The 27,887-nt window shown below is 39.1% G+C and overlaps 1 protein-coding gene across 1 annotated transcript in view; it reads right to left on the bottom strand.

Annotated features, from left to right (window-relative positions):
* Nucleotides 1-27,887, bottom strand: part of FSD2 (fibronectin type III and SPRY domain containing 2) — a 362,733-nt gene that overhangs the window by 198,594 nt on the left and 136,252 nt on the right. Inside the window, exon 7 of the mRNA XM_044077640.1 lies at nt 164-319. Coding sequence (XP_043933575.1) covers nt 164-319 — 156 coding nt within the window. The remainder of the gene's footprint in view (nt 1-163; nt 320-27,887) is intronic.

The raw sequence follows: 27,887 nt of genomic DNA, 5'->3' as shown, positions 1-27,887 counted from the left end.
GACTATTCCCAGATATGTCAAATGAGCAATTTTTTGAACTTTTAAACTACCAACTGTTTTCAATAGACATTGTTTTTAAGTAAACATTTTACTTGCCAGCAATATATGTAGAGGTGCATGAAATGATCACTGGCCCAGAGCTCTGCTTGCCTTTTATTCTTACCATTTTGCTCTTCACAGGTTACATCTTCCATCACTGATTTATAGTACAGCTGATAGCATTCTACTGTGTCGTCAGAAAACAGGCTCCAGCACACCCTTACAGATGTACTTGTAGCTGAATTGGGAAGCTGAGGATTAATTACCGGAGCTGATGGAGCTGAAATTTAAAAAAAAAATACAACTGCTATGAGGTAATCCAAAATGTATAAAATATCTTATGAGTATATCAAAAACATTTGTCTGTTGAACATAAAGCATTACTAAGACTCAGTTCAAAAGCATTACTTAGAAAGCTCAACATTAGTTGTGCACCTTATAGATAAACAATGAGCTATTCAAACTACGAATGACCTTGTCCTCAATGGATGTCATATGCACATGTAACTAGTAAACAATCCCATGGCTGCAGTGTAGTGATACTACAGTAATAATGACTGTAATATGCGCATAACATTCAAGTCGATTTACAGTGGTGCAGCGGTTAGCGTTGCCGCCTCACAGCAAGAGGTTCTCCGGTTCGATCATCGGCTGGGGTGCCTTCTGTGTGGAGTCTGCATGTCCTCCCTGTGGTCGTGTGGGTTTCCTCCAGGTGGTCCAGTTTTCTCCCACATCCCAAAGACCTGCTGTAGATGGATTGGACTTAGGCATGAGTGTGTGTGTGCCTTCTGTGGAGGGTTGTGCGCCGGGCTGGCAACTCAGCACCATGAAACTCTGCTGCCAATCATGAGCAGATGGGTGATCTGCTGTGGCGATCTCTAGCCGGGAAAAGCCAGAAGAAGATTCAAGTCAATTTACAACAGGTTTATTATTGAGAAACATATTTTTACTAATGATTTCTTGTAGAAAGCCAACTAAATGAAGGCTGTTCTAGATGAAGGTAGTTCTGTAGAAGTTGTCCAAGACATGAAATACGTTGGTTTTTATCTTAATCAGCAGATAACGTTTGCCTTTAATGTAAGTGCCAGTGTAACTAAGGTTCATTCCATTCTGGACAACTCTATACATAACAATTTTCTGTCTAGGCCCACCAGGGTAATCCAAGAACTTCTTCATCTAGCATGCTGTATGAAGCAACTGCAAAGATCTCCCAATTCGATGAGTGCCTCCAGTGCCTAAAAGAAATGTATCAGAAAATAATGATTTTATGAGGCCTCCACTCCACAAGTCAGCACTCTAAAACACCGTTACTTGGTTCAATGCCGATTTATCTATACGCAGCCCACACCCCACATTAACTCTTATATAGTGCCCTTTATAATTACACTTGCTTGAATACAGAAGGAAACAATATGTCTACCTTGTCCATGTATTAAGTGCATTTAACATTCTACCTGTCCTCAATCACCACATTCCTCCTAACCCCTTCCCCACCTGCCCATACCCCACTGATTTTCCCTATGTACTCCATCTCCACCACCCACATCACATGAAGAATTTCCTTTGTAGTCCAAGGGACTAGCTGGTCCCTACAATCTGTTGTCTATGCCCTCTCTCTTCCTTAATCTAGATGCTAAGTTCAGTATCACCTCATCATATCACCCGGACATGAGCCTGTGCATCACTATCATATTCCACACTATTTTTTGTTATTCACTGTGAGGAACTCTAGCTTCTCCAATCTCTGATCATATGCCTTTGTCTTCACCCCATTCACCCTTGCGAGTGCATCCATCTGGACAACTTGCAGAGGCCTGAGGCCCCTCATTTTGTGTGGCTTCCAGAACTGCGTATATACTTAAGAGGTTACCTTACTGGAGCCAAAAAGAGTGAAAACACTGGTTTCCATAGCGGTGATCAAGGATCAATTGAAAGGGTTATAACATTTCAAATTCAATTGCTGAAAAATCAGGTTTTTACAACAGGCAGAAGGCATAGTCCTAGGTTCAAGTTATAGATGTTTCTGTGAGATCACTGTGGTGAGTTTACACTTTGACCACTATTGTGTGACCATGGATCAAGTATATATAAGATCTGGGGTGTGGGTCACTTGTTCCCTATATGGAGCATGCAAAGAGGAAAAATATTTACTTAGAAGTTTGCAGGTGGGTTTATGATGAATTGTGTTCTTGATCTGCTGAAACTGAGCAGTGTTTTTGATTGATAATGCGCTGATCTTCAGTAGTGGAAATAAGAAAATTTCTCTTTGCTTATATAGTCTGTTCACATGAGGAGAAATCCCACAGTTATGTTCGCTATTGCCACTGCCTTCTCACTTTGTTCTTAGTAGTTCAGTCTTAGCAAAATCAACACCTCGGATTATTTTCCTGACCTGTTGGCATGAATTCTACTACCCCCTCACACAAATGTTGTAGGCCTGGTGCAATCATTTTCATTTTTCATCAGTGAATCTTATCTGCTACCTGTTTTCACAGATGGTCAGACTTTAACCTCCTCCCTGTCTATCTTCCTGTCTGTCCACTGTTCTCCCCACTCTGCACTGCCACTATACAATTAAAGTGTCTTCGCCTTCCTTTCTCCACATGAGGTAGCAATCATGGATTGAAGGACTCTAATCTATTTAATGTTTGTGTTAAAATGTTTGCATTTGCTGAGTTTAGTATTGATTTCTGCAACAGATGTTGTAGCTGAGACTCATTTTCTTCTTTAGAATTTTAACCTCCCAGTAATATCCACCTTCTGTTCCTGTTTCACTGCCTGGTATAAAATCCCACATTTACTATGCTTGCTTCCTGCCTTTCCTGTAACTAGTCTAGTCCAGATACAGATTTGCTGTATCGAGGACTTTTTGTAAGCTTCTGAGTCCCCCAAGCCTGTCTGTGTTGGAGGGAAGCCTTCTAGCTTATCAGCGGGAGTGGTAATCACTAGGTTGCCTATCTATCACAAGAGGAGTGGTTTATGGCCCAGAAATTGTAGTTTATTGGCCATTTGGGCAGTTTTTCCATCCCTTTCAACTTTCTGGTTTAAAAGCCCGTGTTTGTGAAGGTTTACGCTTGTTTAAGCTCCACCTAGCAGCACCGAGCTGAGGTAAACTATTACTGATGCCAGAATGTCTGCTCTTCAGTTTTTTCCCTTGAATCTTGCTAGTTCTTTCTCTCTTGTACTTCAAATTGCTTAGTCACTTAGCACTTCAACAGGTTTTTGTAGCAGTTATTGCAGCACACCTAAGTGCCATTAGCACTAGTTATTCTTCATGGAAATAGAAATTAGTCGTTATGACCAACCCTCCTGGCATGATTAAAGGGCAGTTCCCTGTGCTTTGTCCTATTAACCTGGTGCACTTGGGCATTCTGAGGCAGTGTAGTAACTGCCTCATATACACAGACAACCCTCTCCTCTTACCTCCCAACACTTGTGAGAGATGCACTTATATCACCAAATTGGAAGCTATGCACTCTCCAGCCAAGACAGGACTAGCTGGTCAAGAAGAGAAGGTCAACACCTGCACCACACCACATGGAACACATAGCCCTCCAGAACACCCACCATCACATTTGTCACATAAAAACACAAACCACACACCCACCTTCATGGAGGCTCTCAAACGAAATTTACCAAAACAGCAGGGACTTCCAAGACAGAAATGCACTCGACCACCACAACACAGTACAAACCACAGAACACATAGCTCACCTTCACAGTGTGCCCCTCAACCTAAGCCCCTAAGGCTAAACACCTTGCCCAATACACTACTCATAGTTGACTCAATAGTGTGGCACACAGATGTCTCACTCACTAGGTTGAATAAGGAGAAGGTAGCAGTCAGCTGTCTATCAAGTGCCAGAATCCGACACATAACACACGCACTCAGGTCACTCCACAACAAGTACTTGCCATTGTTCATGTGGGTGTGAATGACCTGAGATGCACCTCCTTGGACTACATGATGAGAGACATGGTGGAGCTCTCAGATTATGAAGCCCAGGCAGGTATGACCCTAGCCCTGACCAGTATCCTACCATCACCCAGAATGATACCGCAGTACAAACAAAAAATGATTGACTTCAACAATTGGCTGTTTCTAGTGTCATCCTAAGGGGATCCAGTATCTGCTTGAGATGACATGATTGACAAACCTCGATGCTTTGCCAGAGATGGCCTGCATCTGTCACCCCTGGGTTTCCGGGTACTGGCTAAGGCACTTGCCACCCCTATAATGTCTTTTTAGGCAGTGTTCCAAAGACCAAATAACCACTGTAACAGCTATAAATAAATGCAATCTGAGGGTCATGCTGCTCAACTCTAGAAGTCTAAATCTCATGATGCACTCGCTCGAAGCACTCCTCAAAATGTTGAACATCAACATTTGTGCTGTAACAGAGACCTGGTATAAAGTGGCAGAAAACACCCCTGTGCTACCAGGCTATAACTCATTCCACATCTTTTGGCCTCGAAACATGGACCATAGCTCCAAAGGTAGTGGTGTCTCCATATTCATAAAGGATATGGACACCTCCAGACTTGTAGCCCAACATAATGCATCTGAGATACTTCAAGTACAACTAACATTGGGTAAGATGGCAATCCAGGTCATAGCCTGCTATAGGTCCCCAACTATGTCCCTAGACTCTCACTCCATTTTCCTAAGCACCCTGGAATCTATCAAGGTCCAACCCAGCACTCCCATCCTAGGAGATTTCAACTACCTCTCCATCAACTGGGAGAACTACTCAAGCACAATACACTGGCCCAACACTTCCTGGAATTCATCAGTTCCAATGCCCTGGACCAGCTCATTCTGACCCCCACTAGAGGAAGCAGCATCTTTGACCAGGTTATTACTAACATGGGTGACCGTTGCTCTACACCAGTAGTCAATCCCTCCCTGGTCAGATCTGACAATAAACTAATCACCATGGAAATCCATATTTCACCCACACCCCCCGCAAAGGTAACCACTTTGAAAAACTTCTCCAAAGCTGACTTTGGGCTCCTAAAAACAGAGGTAGCTAACTTCACAGCACCCATGCCAATGGAAAATAGCTGCATGACTGCCGAATCATACACCAGTGCACTGTATGAACATGTACATAAATGTATGGAACTAGCTATACCCAACAGAACTAAGACACTCTCCTCCAAAAAAAAGAAGCCAATCTGGTGGTCCTCTGCCATTAATAAACTCTACAATAGAAGGAAGAAACTGTTGCAGAAAAAGGTGAAGTCCCAAGACTGGAAAAGCTCCCTTATTAGCCTCATCAAAAAGCTGAGATCCCTCATCAAATCCTCTAAAGCCAGCTATGAAGGCAAAATTGCGGCAGACACTAAAAACAATCACAAAGCCTTCTATAGATTTATCAAGAACCTCTACGGCAATACCCATATTTGTTCTGAGTTGCTGTACAATGGTACCTCCTATACTGAGTCAACAGATATTCCCAACATACTGACTGACAGATTCAGTGCCACCTTTACCCCCCCCCCCCCCACAAAGGACCAATCACAATACCAGAAGAATGCCAGGCACCCAGCATTACTGCAACAGAGGCTAAAGCTGCATTGTCCAAGACCAAGAATACAGCTTCCATGGGACCCAATAATATCCCTGGCTGTGTTCTACATGAACTACAAAGCGGACTGACACCACATCTGTGTGCCCTGTACAGTCACAGCCTCACCTCAGGCTTTGTCCCTACTGACTGGCTCACTGCTACAGTCATCCCTCTCCATAAAGGGGGAGCAACTACAGACCCTGTGAATCATCGCTCTATTAGCCTGATGAGTCTGATATGTAAAGCTATGGAGTGCACAATCATGGACCTGATTAACAAAGACATAGGAAATCTCCAAACTCTAGATCCCACTCACTTTGGTTTTGTGAAAGGGAGATCATGCCTGCTCAACCTGGTTGACTTCCTTGAGGCAGTCACCAGGGCTGTGGATGAAGTTAAGCAGTGCATACAGCCTACCTCAATCTGGGCAAGGCCTTTGATACCATTCCTCACTCAGGAATTATTGATAAACCCAACAAACTAGGTGTCAACCCCTATATCAGTAGGTGGGTTGCAAATTGGCTCACAGATAGAACACACAGTGTGAAAGTAGTAGACTCCAAGTCAGACTGCCGTCCAGTCACAAGTGGAGTCCCACAGGGATTGGTCCTGGGTCCTCTCCTGTTCAGCATCTACTTCTCAGAAGTCCAGGCCAACACAAAGGGACTCTGGCTGACCAAGTTCACAGACAACTGCAAGCTGGGAACCATTATTAACTCCCCAAGTGATGCAGACATCCTACAGAAAGGCCTCACTGAGACCAATAACTCATGTCGAAACCATGGCTTAAGCTTATTGCCAAAAAATGTGTCATCATCCCCTTTGGTAAAAACTCAGTTCCCACTAATTCCCACATTGATGGGAGCCCACTGAACACTGAAGGGGTTATAAGAGAACTGGGAACGCAGGTTGACAGCAACCTCTCCATCGACCACCTCATTGCCACTGTGGTCAGAAAGTCATTCTAAGTGGCACATCTCATTACCAAGGGTTTTGCATCCAGAAAGAAAGAGGTCATCATCTCTCTCTACTCTTCCCTCATTAGATCAATCATTGAGTACAGTGCTCCAGTTGGCATGTACCTCACTAGACAACTGCAACAGATGGAGAGGCCACAGAAGTACCTGATGAAGAGGATCCTAGGAATTAAACACATGTCCTACACAGACAGACTCAAAAGACTCTAGCTATTCTCTGTCTCATATCGCCTACTTAGAGGTGCTCTTTGCTAGAATTACAAAGCCATGTCTGACCCAGCTCTGTTAGAAATGCTACATCTAAAGAAATCCCAGTCCCTCAGCACCACACACTCCAGAGACCTCAACCTCATTACCACAATCAACAGAACATGCTGGAGGGACAGGTTCCTAACCCAGAGACTGCCCCGTGCTCTGGAATAGACTTCCCATACACATCAAGCAGAGTACCTCGCTGTCCCTCTTCAAGAGAAATCTTGATGAGTGGATGGGTAATAGAAAGTTCACCCCGGGGATCACTCCAGTGGCTCCACTTGATAGAGACACTGGGAACTAATGTCGGGTGGCACGATGCCAGGGCCCTTCTATGGGCTAGGCTTGTAAAGGCTCCAGGGCCATTAGCCTAGTACACATCTATGAATCTATGAAGACCCCCCCATTTCCTGTGGGTGGAGCTTCCTGTATGAGTAGCCAATAAGTTGGTGCAGGTGCTGACTGAGGGATGACACAAGGAGGCCTTATGCTTAAGAGAACCTGTTATGAAGGAAACTAATGGAAGTAATGTATTAGAAGACTGCATTTTGTTTTTGCAGTGACATAGCTGACCCGAAGCTCAGAATATTGCCTAATGCAAAGATTAATTGGGTTTTAATCAAGTGGAAAAGGCAGACTTTTTTTGGTTGTGCTGGTAAAGCATCTGTGAAAGTGTCTGTAATCTGGAGCTGGCTAAATTAATACCTGATCCAGGATAGGGAATAAAAGCTAAAAACTGGTGTCTGATAAAAATATACAAAAGTACAGGCCCTAAATTAGCTGTAGGACGTACTAAATGTGGCTTAAATAAAGTCTCTATTATTACAAGGCAGAAGGCTGCTAGACTGCTCTTCAAAGGGCTAGAGGATAAAATACTAGATGGAATATTTATGGGAAGATGCCTTTTAAAAGAAGACTGTAGTCTGAAGCATGGAGATATGTACACTGTCTTGCATATATCAGATGTATGTGCATTTGAAGTGAGTTTCAGGGCAAAGGTTGCTTTTATACGGACTTTCTTCCTATTATGAGTCACATGCCCAAGGGGTCCTGAGAAAGATTTTGCCATTTGCCTCTTACTTGACAATCTGGCAAAGTCATTTTTCTTTATTTATCAGAATCTGTTTTAACTACTTATTAAAAGCTTAGTTTATCTTTTATAATACGAAAGGATTTTGGTATGGTGGTTTGAAAGTGGATATCTAGCTAAAATGGAATGATGTGTTGTGCAGCATTTACCTTAAAGTTTTTGTCTTTGGTTCTGACAAGGGAGCCCTTTCTATGTTTGTGAGCCCAAGAACTGATGTTGTGAAATAAAGGATCATGTTAAAAACTACAGCATTGAGATGTGTTTGCAGAGCTGAGAATAAGAATGTATCATGGAAGGATATACTTTCAAGTACTATGTAAAAGTTGATTGTAACAGACAAATCTCAGCATACTTGCATCAACTTGTTCTGACAGAAAAAAAAGCAGAAAGAGTTTGCTTATAGGTTTGTATTTAAGTAGTAGGCTAGCTGCCCTTGGGGGCCATTTTAATCCTATCCAGTTTCTCTTTTTGTGCTCAAAATAACCTATCCAATGTGGTTAGAGATTGGCCTTACCCATCCCTTGGGTGATAATTATATATTACTCATATTGAGAATAACCTGGATCATACCATAGGTAATTTGAGGGGACTCTTGCATGGGATAAAGCATTTCTGAGCTGCATCTGTCCATTACTAGTAGAGGGGGCAGTCCTCAGGTAAACTTTCTGTTTCCCATTAGTAGAGCTAAGCTGTGCTTGAAAATGGACAGAGATGAAATTTGTTTTACACGGATAGGGAGTCTGTCCCATAGCAGCTTTATGTACAGGAGAGGACAGACAGGAGGTTTGCATCACAAAAAAAGGAAATGAATGTTAATAGTGTTTCCAAGTCACAGGACAATACAGTTTGTCTTCTGTTAGATCAAAAACTAAGTGTAATAAGAGCATATTGGAGCACACCCCTGTAAATGAAGGTAAATCCAGAGCTGTTTGGAAAAAGCAGCTGGAAGTGAAAACTGGGATTATAAATAGACAGTGACAATGACAAGTGGATGAATGTTTCTGATACAAAAAGCAAATTAAAGGAAAGTCGCAATCCTGAAAGGAGGATGAATACGCAAAAACTGTGCCACTGAATGCTAACAGCATTAAAATGCATTAAAAGAGAAGTAAAACAACATATCAATGTCTGTCTAACATCACATAGACATCACACAGACAGACATCACATAGACAGACATCACATAGACAGACATCACATCACACAGACAGACATCACATAGACAGATATCACACAGACAGACATCAAATAGACAGACATCACACAGACAGACATCACATAGACAGACATCACACAGACAGACCTCACACAGACAGACATCATATAGACAGACATCACAGAGACAGACATCACATAGACAGACATCACACAGACAGACATCACACAGACAGACATATTAATGTCTGTCTATGTGATGTTAGATCTAGGACAGGGCACAGTTCCCTGTCTAAACATGCACTAGAACATCCTACAACTTCCTTTTCCCCTGGACTGTTAGCAAATCAAAAGCACTGACTTCTAGACAGGAAAGAACAATGTGGATAGTCACTGTGGGAGATACTGTTTAAACTATGACTGAATTAATATTTATAGACTGTATTTGCTTATATATTTTTAGTACCCCATAGGGCAACACTTGTCCAAAAATGTGATTATTTAAGTAGCATGGAATGCTGGTCTGATTTTTCTATTGCAGTTTTATTTCTCCTGTTTCTTTAATTATGGCACCATTAGTCACATGTTGGTGTCAGATTTTAATGTTGGTTTTACTTGTTATAAAAAGATGGTGCCTCATCATTTCATTAGCTAACACTGAAGATGCCAGTTGTGACACCGGTTTGTTTATGAGGGTGAGGAAGCTGCTCTTTCATTTGGTGTACTTGCTCTGTGAATCATTTCCCAATTAAACAAGACTTATTTCTGAAATGATTTCCAAGTACTGGATTGTTTTTATGCTTTATGCTTTATACATATTGTTAATCCGTGCACCTCTTATGGAAGTTTTCCACCTGTCTAGTGTACATACATATAGACACACACTGTCTCCATCATTGAATATAATGCCCCTTAAGGCATATATTTGTGTAAACTTATCTCTTACTCATTCACATACTGTTGTAAGGGCTTAAAACTGTGTCTGAATGAGTCACACAAAACCACATATCAGTGGGGAGGAAAAAGTTAGGTTTGCTTTAAGTGGTTTTCATCAGAACCATTTCACAGAAATGGGACTCGCTGATGCTGCAGTTGTTTAGCTGTCATTTTCACAAATTAATGGAGAAATTTCAGGAAATACTTTTTTTTAGTATTTGAAAATTATACTTTATTAAACTACAGTTCAACTTTTTACAGGAAAATAGTTGAAATATCTAAGAGAGATCACCATTCCCTGGCTTACAGGCAAAAATATTTGTTAACATACAACTGATTTTGCTGATTAGCTTGATAACAAAAAAAAGAAATGGACACTATGAAGACTCCATAGCTGTTACATTATTCATAACTGTAGCTCTGTCACAGGATGTTTTTCAAATGTTTTATCATAAAACTTGGATATCATACATTCTCAGATTCATAAGGTCATATGTAGGTATTAGGCAATCAGACTATAGATCATTATAGATCATTACAAGCTTATCCAACAAACCATATACAGCACGAGAAAGACACCAACATGTCTTAAGTATATGTTGTTGATTGTTTAGTTCTTTTAGTTTGGTATTTGAGGAACCATTTGTTCTGCAAAGGAGGAATAGGAGGTTAGGGAGGGTCAGATCTGTCATGGATGGAAAGGTTAAACACAGATCACCATGGAGAATACAGAAAATGCTGCTAGTCTGTCTGGATAACTGAGGGTCATGAGGCCACTGAGATTTTTAGTTAGAAATCTCTGAGATATCTCAAGTGGAGATATATAAATACATCTCAACCTCTTAGCACAAAAAAATCTGGGCAAAGCCAAAGATAATGGGGAGGGACAGAGCCCCCAAAATAGGGCCAAATTTTAAATATTGCTCTTATCAACTTAGACAGTTGTTAGAATAAAATATCTTGTGTTCCCATGAATTTTCTGAAGGATATGAAGCCTGAAATTCAAATGCCTGTTTTTATTTAGTGAATTCAGTCCTCACTAATTTGCCACAAAAATCCAGAAAAACACAAAATTTATGAGGACCAGACCAAAGACATGAGCTAAAGATCTGGACATTCTGCAAAAATCTGGACAGTTGAGAGATATAGATATCTATTTAGAAAAATATATGCCAAAATGGGCATAATATTCAATAACAGGCCTGATGAGAGATAAGCAAAGGAGAATTAAGACCTGTTTGTATCTAAAAGAAATGCTTTTGGAAGTTAGATGAGCCAGACAAAAACACTTTCTGAACTACTATGGAGGCATGATAGTAAAAAAGATAAGGAATTATGAAATCACCCTGATTTTGCTGATTAGCTTGATAACAAAAAAGAAATGGACATTATAAAGAATCCTTAGCTGTTACATTATCTACCTTGCCATTAAATGGGAAAACTACTCGGGTACCAGCACCTTTTCCCAACAGTTCTTGGAATTCATAAATTCCAACACCCCTGGATCAACTAAACCATTGTCCCACCATGGGCTCCAATATCCTAGACCTGGTCATTACCAACATGGGAGATAGATGCTCCACACCAGTGGTCACACCCTCATTGGTCAGGTCTGACCATAAGCAAATCACCCTTGACATCCACAACCCACCCCCACCCCCAGTAAGGAAACCTCAGTAAAAAACTTCTCCAAGGCCAACTTCATGCTACTCAAGTCTGAAGTGACAAACTTCATGACACCCATGCAGATGGGAGCTGAAAGTTCAACTGCTGAATCCTACACTAAGGCACTGTACGAGCACATCCACTCATGCATGAATCATGCCATCCGAAATAGAACCAAAACGCTCTCCTCCAAAAAAAAGGAAGCCAATCTGGTGCTCCCCTGCCATAAACAAACTATACAACAGGAGAAAGAAACTGTTGCAGAAAAAAAGGAAAGTCCCTGGATGGAAAAAACTCCCTTACCAGCATAAGTAAGAAGCTGAGATCCCTCATAAAATCCTCCAAAGCTAGTTATGAAAATAAAATTGCCAAAGATTCCAAAAACAACCACAAGGCATTCTATAGTTATGTCAAGAATCTAAATGGCAATGCTCAGATATGCTTTGAGCTACAACAGAATGGCCTTAAATATACTGATCCCAAGGATATTGCCAATATCCTGGCAGATCAATTTAGTGCCAAATTTGCACCCCACCCCCTAAAGGGCCCATTGAAATACTAAAAGATTGCCAAATTCCAGTAATCACGACCACACAGGTAGAAACCGTACTCTCCAAAGCTAAGAATACAGCATCCATGGGACCAGATGACATCCCGGGCTGTGTACTACATGAACTATAAAATTAACTGACACCTCACTTAAGTGTCATGTTTAATCATAGCCTCACCTCAGGCTTCGTGCCCACTGAGAGGTGCAAAGCTACAATTATCCCACTCCACAAGGGGGGATCCACCTTGGATCCCAAGAACTACCATCCCATCAGTCTGACGAGCCTGATCTGCAAGGGCATGGAACGCATTATCATGGAACTTATAAAAAAAGACATTGGCAACCTTCAAACACTGGACCCCACCCAGTTTGGGTTCGTGAAGGGTCAATCTTGTCTCCTGAACCTGATTGACTTCTTCAAATCAGTCTCCAGAGCTTTGGATGGGGTAAGACGGTCCCCATAGCCTATCTGGACCTCGCCAAAACCTTCAACACCATCTCCCCACCCTGGAATCATAGATAAACTTACTAAGTTGTGCATAAATCCCTATGTCACTCGATGGGTTGCCAACTGGCTTACTGACAGAACCCAGACTGTAAAAGTAGCTGACTCCAAATCCAGCTCCAGACAAGTGACAAGTGGAGCACCTCAGGGTTCAGTCTTGGGACAGCTCTTGTTTGGCATCTACTTCTCTGAAGTACAGGCCTACACTAAGGGACTCTGGCTAACAAAGTTTGCAAATGACTGCAAACTGGGAGCCATTATTGAACCCCCAAATGATGTGGATATTCTACAAAAAGGCCTTACAGAAACAGACGCTTGGTGCCAGAGCCATGGGCTCAAGCTTAATGCCAAGAAATGTATAGCTATCCCCTTTGGGAAAAAAACATGTACCCATGAATTACCATATAGCTGGCAGCACACTAAACACCGAAAGTGTGATGAGAGACTTAGGGACACAGGTGGACAGTGGTCTCACCTTCGATAACCACATCACCACAACAGTCAGGCAATTATTCTATGTGGCACACCTCATCACTAAGGGATTTTCATCCAGAAAAAATGAGGTCATTGTCCCACTGTGCTCATCCCTCATTATGCCCATTATAGAGTACAACGCCCCGTTTGGTATGTACCTCACAAGACATCTGCAACAGCTGGAAAGGCCACAGAAATACCTCGCTAAAAGAATCACAGGCCTAAAGCAGATGCCCTATGCTGATCATCTAAAAAAACTCCAGCTATACTCTGTGGCATATCATCTACTCAGAGGCGATCTCTGCTAAACATACAAGGCCATGCCAAACCCTGAGCTGTTGGACATGCTCCACTTAAAGAAATCCCAATCCCTCAGAGCCACACGCTCCAGGGATCTAAACCTTGTCATCACAATGAACAAAACATGCTGGAGGGATAGGTTCCTAACCCAGAGACTCCCCATACTCTGGAATAGACTGACCATACATGTCAAGCAGAGCACCTCTTTGGCCCTCTTCAAAAGGAACCTTGATGATAGGATGGGAGATAGAAAATTCATCCCAGGGATCACGTCAGTCGCCCTGCTAGACAGGGGTCCAGGGAAGTAAATATTGTGGGAAGAAATATCCAGGGAATTGTTATGGCTAGGCTTGTATAAGCCCTAGGGCCGATAGCCTAGTACCAGCCTAGGAACCTATAAATAAAGCATCTAGATCCCTTACAAGACTACCTGAATGGATGGATATGTTGCCTATGTGGTATGATATGAATATTTGTCTTACCAAAATTAACTATAATACATTTTGTTTACATTTAGTTTGAACCATTATCTTTTTACCAATTGTTTTATGGTCTAACTCATATTGAAGCAAGTGTGAGTCAGCAGAAGTTCAAATAACAATACCTAATTGAGAGTCATTTACAAGCTTAGATAGCAATAGGCTAGGAGTGTTAGACTGAGGGTCAGAGAAATAGGTACCAAATACAAGAGGGTCCAACACTGAGTTATATGGTATACCACTGGAAACAACATTTTTGCATTCAGACGTGGCACCCGATATTCTAACTAACTACATGGGTTCTATCAGTCAACCAGTCAGTTACCCACAGCACAACATATGGATTTATATTCAGCAGTCTGATGCACAGGCAGCAGCATTAGTAATAACCTCTGTCAGAGGAGGAGTAAACAAATGTTATTTAGGTCAGCGAATAATCAAAGACAGTTTGCTTTTGAGAAGTCCCTAAACTAGAGATATTTTCAGGGGGAATGCCCCAGTTTTAAAGGAAAAGGTCACTGATTTATGGTCTTATTTAATGAGGGAAGATGTACATGTGGAAGTATGTAAGAAATTAATATATTTTTGATGACGAGATCAAGGGCCTTTTGGCCCCCTAGTAGGATGGTTAACTAGCTGTACAAGTGCGCAGTGTAGGGTAGCCAGTTTACTGAAGGATAGCTGAAGTTGCCCAATAGAGAAGTACTGGGTTTAATGGGGATTTCATCTACGCTGTTAAGATAGTTAAAATGGGCAGAAGCAGGCATACCAGGTGAGTTATAGCTTGCTGTGAAGTAACTATTACTCTATGGTGATTTGGACATCTAAGAGTTCAAATCTGATATCATGAAGAATCAGTAGCAAGGTGATCATATCCTTGACAAACACTAATACTTCCCTGCAACTGCCAGTAGGTCTGAAGGCATGATAAGCACTAAACTGAGGAATGGAAGAGTGCTTTCAGTGGTTTGAAACCAAGCCTCTGTAACTACACATATATGAATGCACTCAAGTTGCAAGAGGACCATAAATTCAGGCATTTTTAACACTGCTGGCATTGAATAGATCCACTTTAGTATGTGCTCGGAATTAGAGATTACTAGGTTGGAATGTCCATCAGAAGGTCTCTGCCTAAAAAGCACTATAAGAGCAGCAAAACTTCAGCCAGAATGTAAAAGACTTGGTAAGAAAGGTGCAGTCCATCTCTGTCAAAGCTGAAGGCTTGTCAACCATTTACTCTCACAGAATGACACTAGCTGCACAGACAAGGTTCCCTATTATATGATCGAAGACGCATTCTGTCGAATGTGTCTTAATCAAACTTGAAAGCGTGAAACAGCAAAATAGCGAAACGACATATAAGCGAATTCTTTCCCTGGGAAAGAAATCGCTTGGCCACCTTCGTTATTTTGCTGTTTTCATCACTGTAGTGTGATCTTGGAGTTGGTATATTTAAGTAGGGGGGGGTGTGTGGGGTGGGGTAATGTTTTAAAGTTTTTTTTTTTTTCTTTTTTGGAACAGCGATTTTTTTTCCCTGGAAAAAAATCACTGTTCTAAGTGTTCAGGATAGTAAGCTTTCGCTTACATGGGGTCGATAAATCAGCGTTCCCTTTTTTAAGTGTTCGCTGATTTAATATAGACACACAGACAATTATTAAAGCTAATTATCTTGTCTCTGAATATCTACATCATTTTGAATGATGGCAAAATACCATTCAAGACCAGAGTCTTTCCTGCCTTGGATACACGTATAACAAGCTCACTCATATCCTTCTTCATGTCCCTGTGGATAGAGAGCTGAAGGTAATCGATTCCTATATAGACTACTACTTACTCATAATCAAATCTGCCAACATGGGGGAATCTAAGAGCCCTTGCTATATATCTGATCTTAGCTCTGGAATGACAGTAAACTCTCACCCTATTCTTATCTGGGCTGGTGATGGTGATGTCGCTATGCCTGACAATACAGTCACCTATTACTAAAACATTAACTTGAGTGGATGCAGTCTGAGTGGGCTTTAATGGCTTGGATTCTGCACTCTTTTGACTCTTACAGGCATGTGTTGTAGCAATGGAAGTGCAGGGTAAAGGTAAGTGTGTTGCTGTGTGAAACAATTGTTGAGGCTTCCTACCCCTTAGTCTTAGGAGGCGTGGGCAGTGTTCTCAACATCCTCAGCATAAGCTGGTGTGGTGAAAGTGGTCTATATTTTAGGTGTGTGTGTGTGTGTGTGTGTGTGTGTGTGTGTGTGTGTGTGTGTGTGTGTGTGTGTGTGTGTGTGTGTGTGTGTGCGTGTTACTGAACTTTTTTGTTTTATTTTACAGTAGAATTATCTGTACTATAAAGTTCTTGCAACCTACGGAATAAAAAGAAATCAGTAACATTAGAAAAGCAGAAATTGCTTCATTTACCCATGAAAGTACTGTACTAGACAGTACTGGATTGCACTGTTAAGATACACTTTTACTGCTTGTGCTGACTGCCCTTTGGTTACTGCATTGCAGGATCTGCTCCTGGATCTCTTGAATGATTAAAGAAGTGCAATCAGTAAGTGAGATAAAAAGTTAATAGGTGTGTTGCTGTGTGAAACAATTGTTGAGGCTTCCTACCCCTTAGTCTTAGGAGGTGTGGGCAGTGTTCACAACATCCTCAGCATAAGCTGGTGTGGTGAAAGTGGTCTATGTTTTAGGTGTGTGTGTGTGTGTGTGTGTGTGTGTATGTGTGTGTGTGTGTGTGTGTGTGTGTGTGTGTGTGTGTGTGTGTGTGTGTGTGTGTGTGTGTGTGTGTGTTTGTTACTGAATTTTTTTGTTTTATTTTACAGTAGAATTATCTGTACTATAAAGTTCTTGCAACCTACGGAATAAAAAGAAATCAGTAACATTAGAAAAGCAGAAATTGCTTCATTTACCCATGAAAGTACTGTACTAGACAGTACTGGATTGCACTGTTAAGATACACTTTTACTGCTTGTGCTGACTGCCCTTTGGTTACTGCATTGCAGGATCTGCTCCTGGATCTCTTGAATGATTAAAGAAGTGCAATCAGTAAGTGAGATAAAAAGTTAATTTGGTTTCTATCTATCTTGTATCAGTGACTGATATTAGTGCAAAAGTACTTACCATCATACTTAGTGGCACTGCAGTATTATCAGCAGTGATCAACAATACAACAGCAGCAAGTTGTAACAGTGCAATATTACTTAAACTTATTTACATTACACTCAGCAGAGTAACAGCTCTATTTTCAATAACCATTGCAGCCAGATGATATGCAGAAGGTAAGTTAATAAGTTAAAAAGAATGCAACGATTTTAAAGTATGTAATAAGGTACTAGGAAAATCAATCCCACTAGCTGAAATAATTCCACTATTACATATGATGGTGGTAATGAAATTTTAGTGCAAATATAATCATTGTTCTTGCTTACTGATTCTACAGCTGGGCCCCTTGTTTGACACAGCTGCTTATTCAGTGCTAAAGATATTCATATTTAGTGGCATCAAAAATGTATTTCGATATTATTGCACTAAAGAAGTAACAGTGAGACATTTGTAAGAGGAGGCCTGAACAGCAACAGCTTAAGAAAATCAGTCCCTGTTGTAAAAGAACACACATGGCAGTGAAAAGGTGTGAAGATACATGGTAGAAAAATGAACTATATGAAAGAGATAGTGTCAATCCAAAATATCAAAGCTAATATTTAAGGTGAGCAGTCTCTCACCTTTAATATTGTCTACAGTTTTATCTCCCATGCTAGGAAAAAAAAGCATATTTGGCTATGGAAATGATGTTACCGAAAAACAATGCAGCAATCTTATGGACTTCCAAGATGGCTGCACACTAATCAACAGCTTAACTTCAGCTCTCCCAGTGAGAAAACAGGATCTGAAAAAAAATTAGCCAGTGATATTGTCAGCATGAGTAAAAGTCAGTTACTGGCCAGTAAGTATACTGCCTGGATGCCTGCAAAGAAGAAACCAAGTGAGCCTGAAAGAAAATCAACTAGAAAATGAGACATGAAAACACTGTGAAGAATCCTGCAGCTGTTCAGCAAAAAGCAGTTCAGGTTTGGTGCAAGACATGGCATTGACAATAAGTCAAATGTGCTCAAAGCTGATTAAACTAAACAAAACACCAGAGTATATCAACTCGAATAACAAAAGGCTGGAAAAAATGGAAGAAGCTTTAAATAGATATTTAGATGAACTGATAACATGGCAAAAATCAGAAGTCAAAACGAAGAAAAGTCTAAGTATGAGACTGCTCAAGAAGAGATGTTTCAAAAATGCTAGAATTAGAGGACAGAGCACGTAGGGAAATCTGAGATTTTCAGCTGTACCAGAGAAACTAAAAGAAACAGACTGTATTAATTTTATGAAGGCACAAATAAGTAACTGGACTGGTATTCCACAGCAGGAACTGTTAATTGAAGGGCACAGTATGCATATGCTTCAAATCTGGTCACGAGAAAGCAGCCAAGACCTTTATTAGTAAAGATGCAATCCTACCAGCAGAAAGAGTTGATCCTGACAAAAGTATGGCAAAAGGACAAAGTATTAAAAGTTGGAGACAGTGGAGTGTTTGTGGAAAATGACTATTCACTTTACCCAGGAAGAAGAGAAACAAATTTATCCAATAATCAGAGAATGTTGAGAGGCAGTTATGAGAGTCCTGCTGCTGTATCCAGCTGTCTTTAGAATATTTTTTTCCTGGAGGATCAAAGTAATTTTTTATGCAGAACAGGCTAAGAAGGAAATGCAAAAGTCTATCCAACTAAAAGTGATCCATCAAGCAAATGCTTCTTATTCTTCTGATAGTGAAGAACACAGAGAAACTTTGCCAGTGAAACCTTTTCCACTGTTCCAAAAGAAAATACTTGAGAGACAGAGAAAACCATAGGAGTTGACCATAGGTATTGGGAGTACCTCAACATTAAACCAGAATCTGGAGATGGGAGATGGGAGTTGTAGAGGAACAGGAAGAAGACAAGCAACATGGAAATTAATGAATACATATGAGACTGTATGACATATACCTATGTCACTAGATGGGTTGCAAACTGGCTCAAGGACAGAACCCACATGGTTAGAATAGCTGGAGCCATGTCAGACTCCAAACCAGTTACAAGTGGCGTCCCACAAGGCTCAGTCTTGGGACCTCTCTTGTTCGGTATATATTTCTCGGAGGTACAGGCCAACATGGAAGGACTGTGGCTGACCAAGTTCGCAGATGACTGCAAACTGGGCACCATAATAGACTCTCCAGCTGACACTAGCATCCTCCAAAAGGGCCTCATAGAAACAGACAACTGGTGCCAGAGCCATGGCCTCAAGCTAAACGCCAAAAAGTGTATAGTCATCCCCTTTGGCAAAAACAAAGTGCCACAAATTACCACATAGGTGGTAATCCATTAAGTACAGAAGAAGTAATTAGGGACCTGGGGACCCAAGTTGATAGCAATCTCTCATTTGACAACCACGTGGCCAAAGTGGTTAGAAAAACATTTTATATAGCCCACCTAATCATGAAGGGATTCACATCTAGATCAGGGGAGGTCATCGTGCCTCTTTACTCATCCCTCATCAGGCCCATAATTGAGTACAATGCCCCTTTTGGGATGTACCTTACCAGACACCTGCAGCAACTGGAAAGACCCCAAAAGTACCTCACCAAGAGGATCAAGGGGCTCAAACAGATGCCGTATGCTGCCCAGTTAAAGAAACTCCAGCTCTACTCAGTGGCATACCGCCTGCTCAGAGGCGATCTGTGCCTGACTTATAAAGCCATGTCCAACCCGGAATTAATGGACATGCTGCACCTCAGAAAATCCAAATCCCATCAAGCTACGCGCTCGGGGGACTTAAACCTCAGCACTGAAATAAATAGGACATGCTGGAGGGACAGATTCATAACCCAGAGGCTCCCTTCACTCTGGAATAAAATCCCAGTCCAGGTTAGGCAGAGTCCCTCATTGACTCTCTTCAAGAGGAATCTTGATGAGTGGATGGGAGATCGTAGGTTTACCCCGGGTATCACTTCTGTGTCACTGTTAAACAGAAGCGCAGTATACTAACCTCGAAAAAGGGCATAGCAAAATTAATTTAAAATGGGTGGCGAAAGCCATACACACTCTGGCTAGGCTTATAAATGCCCTAGGGCAGATAGCCTAGTATGAACCTATGAACCTATGAACCTATGAACTGCAAAGCATCAGTTGCATTTGTGAACTACAGCTTTATAAGAATAAGTGGAAAGAGTGGACTTTTGTTGACTTTGTTAGACTTGTGAGGAACTGAAATCATTTGCCTGTCTTCATGACATTAATATTTGGAAGGACTCTGAGGGGAAGGGAAGAAGATGGAAAAAGGTAATTGTAAGTAAAACCATTTCTTTTCTTAACAGTATTTCTATGCACCTTTTTACAATATAAATTGCATATTTTATAGTACATTTTTAGATGTTCTTGTATGTGATAAAAGTAAACAGGTGCCTTTATCTCTTCTTCTTCTTTCTCTTCACTTTCTTTCTTCTTTTTGCTATTAAGAAATGTAGGCATTACAGTGCAAAAAAAGAAGAAAAGCCAGACAAAAGCATGTTTAAGTTAATATGCTGTAATATTTGGTCATTGAGGTGGGGGATGGTATGTAAAGGTACATAGATCATAATATATGTTGAGTTGTGATATGTTTTTCTTACTTTTGCATAGGTGATATAGGTGACTGTCTCAATTAACACCCTTGGCTTAATTTAATAACAAATTTTAAATGGTAAAAAGTAAATATGAGAACATCAAATATAATAAAAAGTTTCCATTTAGCAATAAATGTTGCAGCTTGCCTTTCAGGATGCAACAGAGGACTACATTTTTCTTTTTTCACTTACTTTTTCTTGCAGACCAGCTATCTCTTTGGCACAAATGTTCCTATTAGGAGGGTTACATGTCATTATTTGTAGATGTACATAGTTATGTGTTTGCATTAAGTTAATAGATTTCAAGGGTGTTTTGGGTGTGTGTTTTTTGTTTGAGCATTTTTATTAAAACAGAAAGTCTTGCAAAATGTGACATAGGTTCCGCTGATGGTGATAAGAAAAAAAATGGTATAAAGGATCAACCTACCAAACATTAATGGGTACACGTATCAGAAAAGCTGGAAACAGACATTTAAAAAAGCTATCATATAATATATATATATACATATATATATATATATATATATATATATATATATATATATATATATATATATATCTTCTTCTTCTTTTTTAGGCATTTTCCCGGTTAGGGGTCACCACAGCGGATCACCTGTCCACTCATGATTGGCAGTGGAGTTTACGGTGTCAAGTTGCCAGCCCATTGCCCAACCTTCCACAGAAGGCGCACACACACACACACACACACACACACACACACACACACACACACACACACACACACACACGTGCGCACGCACTCATGCCTAGGGCCAATTTAGAGTGTCCAATCCACCTACAGCATGTCTTTGGGATGATACATATATATATATATATATATATATATATATATATATATATATATATATATATATATATATATATAGATACATATATATATATATATATATATATAAAATAGATGGAAATAATGACTTCTTACCATAATGGTGACACATTTCATATTATCTTGGAATGTGAATGATCTCATAGGTATAGACAAAAATGAAAGAATATTTAATTATATTAAGAAATGCAAAGTGTGAATAGCAATGCTACAAGAGACACATTTGGAAAGAATTAAGCATGTGAATTTGATAAAGAAAGGGTTTCAGGATAGATATTCTGCAGTATATCAGGAACAGAGGAAAAGATGTGTACTTATATTAACTGGTAGAGGAGCTCCAGTAGTGATAGAAGAGGAAAAAATATATAATAATCCCAGATTTGTAGATGTAAGGGGCCACTGGCAAGGGATAAGGATTTTACTGGCATGCATTTATATTCCACATAAAGCTACTATTTTGGTTCTTAAAAATGTTTGGGAGAAGCATTCAGCTTTTATAAGAGAATATTACTTATAGGTAGGGACTGGTATTTGATATGCAACAAATCTGGATGTATCGGGGGGGGGGGCTAGAAGGGAAAATATAACAAAAGAGGTTAGAGTTCTAAAGAAATTTATGAATATATTTGGTATAAAAGATGTAACTTCAGTAGGAGGAACTCATAGAGAATTTACATATTATTCTCCAAGGTACAATAACTGGGCTAGACTTGACAGAAATTATATTTCACAGGAACATGTCCATTTAACTGAGAAATTTGATACACATCCAATTGATACACATCCAATTTCACTTCATGTACCAATAATTACTAAGATAAAAAGGCATGGTAACGAAGCAAAGATGAGGCACTGGCACTTCCCCACCTACTTATTATTATTCCTATTTAAGGAAATGGTAGCAGAAATTATCCAGGAGTTATTAGGGAAGACAGAAGTATTCCAAAATTTGTAGCTAGTGAGTTTGATAAAATGTAAGTGGAGCTTAAAAAATAGGGTAAAAAGAAAAGAAAAAGAGATCTGGTTAAGAAGTCATTAAGAATTATTTAGAGGGGCTGACAAAGGTTAAAGCATTACAAAATAAGGGGAATCTCACAGAACAAGAAGATGTGCTGAAGAGAAAATAAGGGAGTACCTGGATAATATGCAGAAAGTTTAGAAAGATTGCTGCTAAGCAACAGTTTTTTTTTTTCATAATAACTCCAGAGCACAAAAACGTTTTCACAATGACTTAGGCAAAAGAAACCAGAAAAGGTTGTTCACAAACTTAGGGAGCCTATAACAAGAAAAACAACCAGAGATCTTATAGAGATATTACAGATATTTCAGAAATTTTACGAAAATTTGTATAAATCAGAGAAGAGGGGAAATCAAGGAAAAAGCACAAATGAAAATATTCATGAAAGACTTAAAAATGTCAAGGTTAGATGTAGATGAGGCTGAATAACTAACAGTTAAGATATGGACAGATAATATAAAAATGGTGACATATAACCAATCTGAAGGAACATCTCCAGCAATAAATGGTATTCCAGTGGAAGTTTGGAAGCTAGGAGGGAAGACAGTGATAAAGATCTGGAAAGTTTTATTTAACATTTTAAAAGGAGAGGAGGTACCAGCATCCTGGAACAAAGCTGTGGTGGCTATAATACCATAAGAGTTTAAAGACCCATCTGATCCAGATTCATATAGGCCCATTTCAATTTTAAATCATGATCGCAAAGTGTTTATGTCTATAATGGCTTAAAGAATGGCAAAGGCGATGCCAAAATTGACAGATATGGACCAATGTGGTTTTGTGGAGGGGAGGCAGATGTTTGACAACATTAATAAAACAATGATGATCCAGAGAGAAGCAGAATGTAAGAAAATACTTCTGTTACTGATGGTTCTTGATGTACAGAAAGAATTTGACAGACTAAGTTGGGATTTTATGAGAAGGGCAATGGGAGCATTTGCATTTCCTGATACAATAATAAAGTTAATTCAAAGGATATATTAGGTATTGGAGGCAAAAATCAAAGTGGGAGGGTTCCTCTCTGATACGTTGTGTCTGAACAGAGGACCAATACAATAATTCACGAAGGCACGAAGTTCTCCCAAAAGGTTTATTAAACAACAGACCACAGCAAACCAACACTGACCTAGGTTTCGTCGTAAGACTTCCTCAGAGTGTTGGTAATCACCTAATTTATACTAATCATTGTATAAATTAATTAATTACACCATATTGTGGTTCTAATTAACTCAGCATAATGATTTCACTCATACACTCAACTTAAAAATACAATACTATGTATCCATTTAAACTTACACTTTTGTAATAGTAAAATATATTAAAAATACAAATGTGTATGTTAACAACATGTGTATTGTGTAAATAATATATAAATATGATGTAAAAAAACCCCTAATACATTATATTAAAAATCCTTATACATATTCTGTAGTTACTCAACCATTATTCTGAACTCTAATGGATGCTACCTGTAATATTATTGATATGAAAAATTGTATTTAATTCATGCCACTAACCAGTAATATAATTCAATGTGAAACTTAGTCTGTTATACCGGATAACCATTAAATGTAATTATTTCCCTAGTATGTTCTTAAGCCTAAGATATGGTTTAATAGTTATAAATTCGTTTAACCCTGGAGTAAAATGTGCATTCAATATCATCTGCCATTTGATTTCACAAACATCTAAATGGTGTTCAGTTAACCTACCCTGTGGATCCTGAACTAACTGTTCTAGTACACAAAAGGAAAATTTGTGGTCATTGTGTTCAATTGTGTGACGAGCTAAGGCATTAGTGGGTTTTTGATGTTGAATATCCAAGACATGTTCTTTAATTCTCTCCCTAAATTTCCTACATGTCTTTCCCACGTAAAATGCCATGCATTTGTCACATTTAGCTAAATAGACCACATTAATAGAATGACAGTTAAACTTGCCATTAATCCTAATACTTGTACTATTTACTGTAAGTTTACATCCTGTTTTCATAACGTAGGGACATGTACTACATCTACCACACTTATTTGTTCCTCTACTACTGTTAACATAAGCATCCGGGTACATTTTACCTCTCTCAAAAATTTGTTTCAATGCTCTGTCCCTACGATAAATGAACTTAGGTTTATATGAAGTATAACCTTGAAACTCTTTTAATTTGCTAAATGTTTTCCAGTGTTTTTCAACAATATCCTTAATGGTGTTCGTATCTGCATTGAAGGTAATGACATATAAAATGTGTTCGTCCCCTAAGTCATAATTTGAATGATTGTTGACATTATTAATGCAGACAGAATATGAACTCTTCAATATGGACTCCATCTGTCCACTTCTTCTTTTTGTGAATATTTCATTCCTAATTTCTTCACATAAAGTCCTAGGATAACCCCTGTTGGAAAATAATTCCATCATAAATCTAATTTCCTTATCAAATTCTAACTCGTCACTAACCATACGTGCCGCCCTGATAAATTGTCCCTTGACAATTGATCTTTTTTGATGCTCCGGGTGCCAGCTGTCGTAATGCAAATAGGAGTTTGAAAATGTTGTTTTTCTGTAAATTTTTGATGATATAGAGTTCTTATTTATGTTGTATGTTAAACTTATATCCAAGTAATTGATTTCTTCCCTATTGACTTCATGGGTAAATTTTAAAAACCATACTGTTTGATTAATATAGTGGATAAATCTCTCAAGAATTATTCCTTCTCCCTGCCATACAATAAAAATATCGTCCAGAAAACGGGTAAACAGCTTAATATATGGTTTAAATTCACTTTTAAACACAAAATGGTTCTCCCAATATGCCATGATATAATTGGCGTATATGGGGGCACATGCTGCCCCCATCGCCACCCCAGTTCTCTGACGAAACCTGTACCCTTCAAAGAAAATGTAATTGTTCTTGAGTACTATGTCCATTAATCTTACATATAGATTAATCTGATCTTGTTCATATACTCCACTAATCAATAATTGCTCTTCTAACCATTCCAGACCGATGTCGTGTGGTATAACACTAAATAAATTGACTACATCAATTGTCACAAATATGATGTCATTCTGTGTTTCTATGTTCCTAATCTTTTCCAAAAAGTGCCAAGAATCTTTAGTAATGTAGGGAAAACTGTTTAAGCCATTTTTCAATTTTGAATCTAAGTACTGACTTATAAATGACACTTTACTTCTCTTACCATCAACAATCGGTCTGAAATGGACATTGTTAATACCTTTGTGGATCTTTGGAATACCAAAGATCCCACTAACCACAGGGTGTTTGTTTGTCATGAAGAAAAATTCTTCTTCGTCAATTTGCCCTTGATATAACATATCCTCTAGGGATAAATCAATATTTTTGTAAGCCCTATTAACCTCATTTAAACTCACTTCTTCATAGTTGTCCTCTGCTAACATCCTTAACATTTCACTATCATAATCCACTTTATCCATTATTACAGCTCCATTACCCTTATCAGGCTTCATTACACGTACACTTTTATTGCCACTTATATATTGAATACATTCCACATGTTCCTGTTTTAAATTGCTCTGACATACTACTTTGTTGTCTTTGTATAACTGTCTGATATCCATTTCACACAGGTTTTCAAAAATATGTACCAAATTGTTATAAGGTGGAATAAAATAACTTGGTTTACGTAAATCAGTGTTTTTAGAAACTTGTTCACCATTCTTTTCATATCCAAAATAGGAAAGTAAATTTAGTTTACGTGTAAATAGTTTTAAATCCCTAAGTGTGTCAACGACATTACCCCTCCTACATGGTACAAAATTGAAACCTTTTGCTAGTATATCAGCATGATGTATGTTAAATTCTGTACTAGAATAGTTAAATAGCCTATAATCTCCTGTAGTATTGTAAATTATCTTAGGATTTGATATAGAGGTGGAACATACATTATTACTTTCTGTGTAAGAAGTTTGAAACTCTTCCATATATTGATTTATCTGTGTTTTTTCTATGCAATCGTTACTAAATGTTGCGGGGATGTCACATTCCATGGTGACTATATTTACATCGTTGTCTAATACGTATCCCTCACTGCTGATTTTATTTATGTTAGATGAGTCAAAACTCAATTCATCATACTCGCCCAAAACCTTGTGTATACTCATCTGCATTAAAGTGTCATCATCATTATAGCAGTTGTTGGATTCATCCACTTTTGGAATTGCTTGTATATTTTCCTCACATTCAGTTACCCCTGCAATAGAAGTATTACCTTCTAAAATACCTGTATCCTTATTTATATTTGTGATACACTCATCACCATTAATTTGGTTGGCACTAAAGGTGTCAAATTCTCCTTCATTAAACCCCCCCAAAACGTAGTACAAACTTGTCTGCATAAAACTGTTATCCTTGTCTACGCTTACAACATCCACATTACGTTCGTCATGCAAATCACATACTGCTTCCAAACTGTTGTAACTGTAACTATTTTCGTCAGATGAAATTGAGTTAAATAACGTACCATTAAAAATGTTTGACATTTTCGTTACATTAGTTCTGTTTGCATCTTCAAATGTACAGTCATGATTACATACACTTTCCGTTGATGTTTTATCACAAATGGTTCCGGTAAACAAACTAATCTCGCTTACTTTCTCGTTGCTAATATCATTAAAAACACTGAACTCAAAGTTCAAAACTTCCGAATTTAGTCTAACGGGTGTAAAGGAGCAACTAGAAATAACATTCTCCATGTGTGTTTTTTGACTGTTGTTCAAACAGATATAACAGTCTTCATCACACACAGCTGAATCGTGCAACCAGAAAATTGTCTTGTTTACCTTCTTCTGGTTGACTGCCACTCCTGAACAGAGGAGCCTTGTTCCCGTTTGTTATTTGTGTTATATTTAGAACCATTGACAAAGAAACTGAGGGACTCAGAAATTCAAGGATATAATTAGTATCATGTTCAAGAAAAGTTGGCTTTATTTGCAGATTATATTATTTTGTACCTGATGGAACCAGAAAAGGACATCTCAGTGTTGTGGAACATTCTGTGATAGTTCCATTTTGTTTTTCAGGATATAACATTTATGAAGATAAAACAAAAGCTATAACTATAACTTATGGCAGCTAATGATATGTGGGAAGAGACTAAACAAAAGATAATACAAAAACTGAGACAATAGAAGCTATTGCCTATGGATATGGATAGCAAATTACAAGCAGTAAAAATGTTTTGGTCCCTTTAGTTTTACACACAAGTCAGGCATAGTCATATCAACCTGAGGAGAAACCGTGGATAGTAATTATTAAAGAGTCAGAGGATTTTATTTGGGATGGAAGAAGGCAAGAGTCAATT

This window comes from Protopterus annectens, chromosome 7.part0, assembly GCF_019279795.1.
Source record: "Protopterus annectens isolate FY-2018-M chromosome 7.part0, PAN1.0, whole genome shotgun sequence".
Classification (NCBI taxonomy): domain Eukaryota; kingdom Metazoa; phylum Chordata; order Ceratodontiformes; family Protopteridae; genus Protopterus; species Protopterus annectens.
This window is presented reverse-complemented; position numbering and strand designations above follow the sequence as displayed.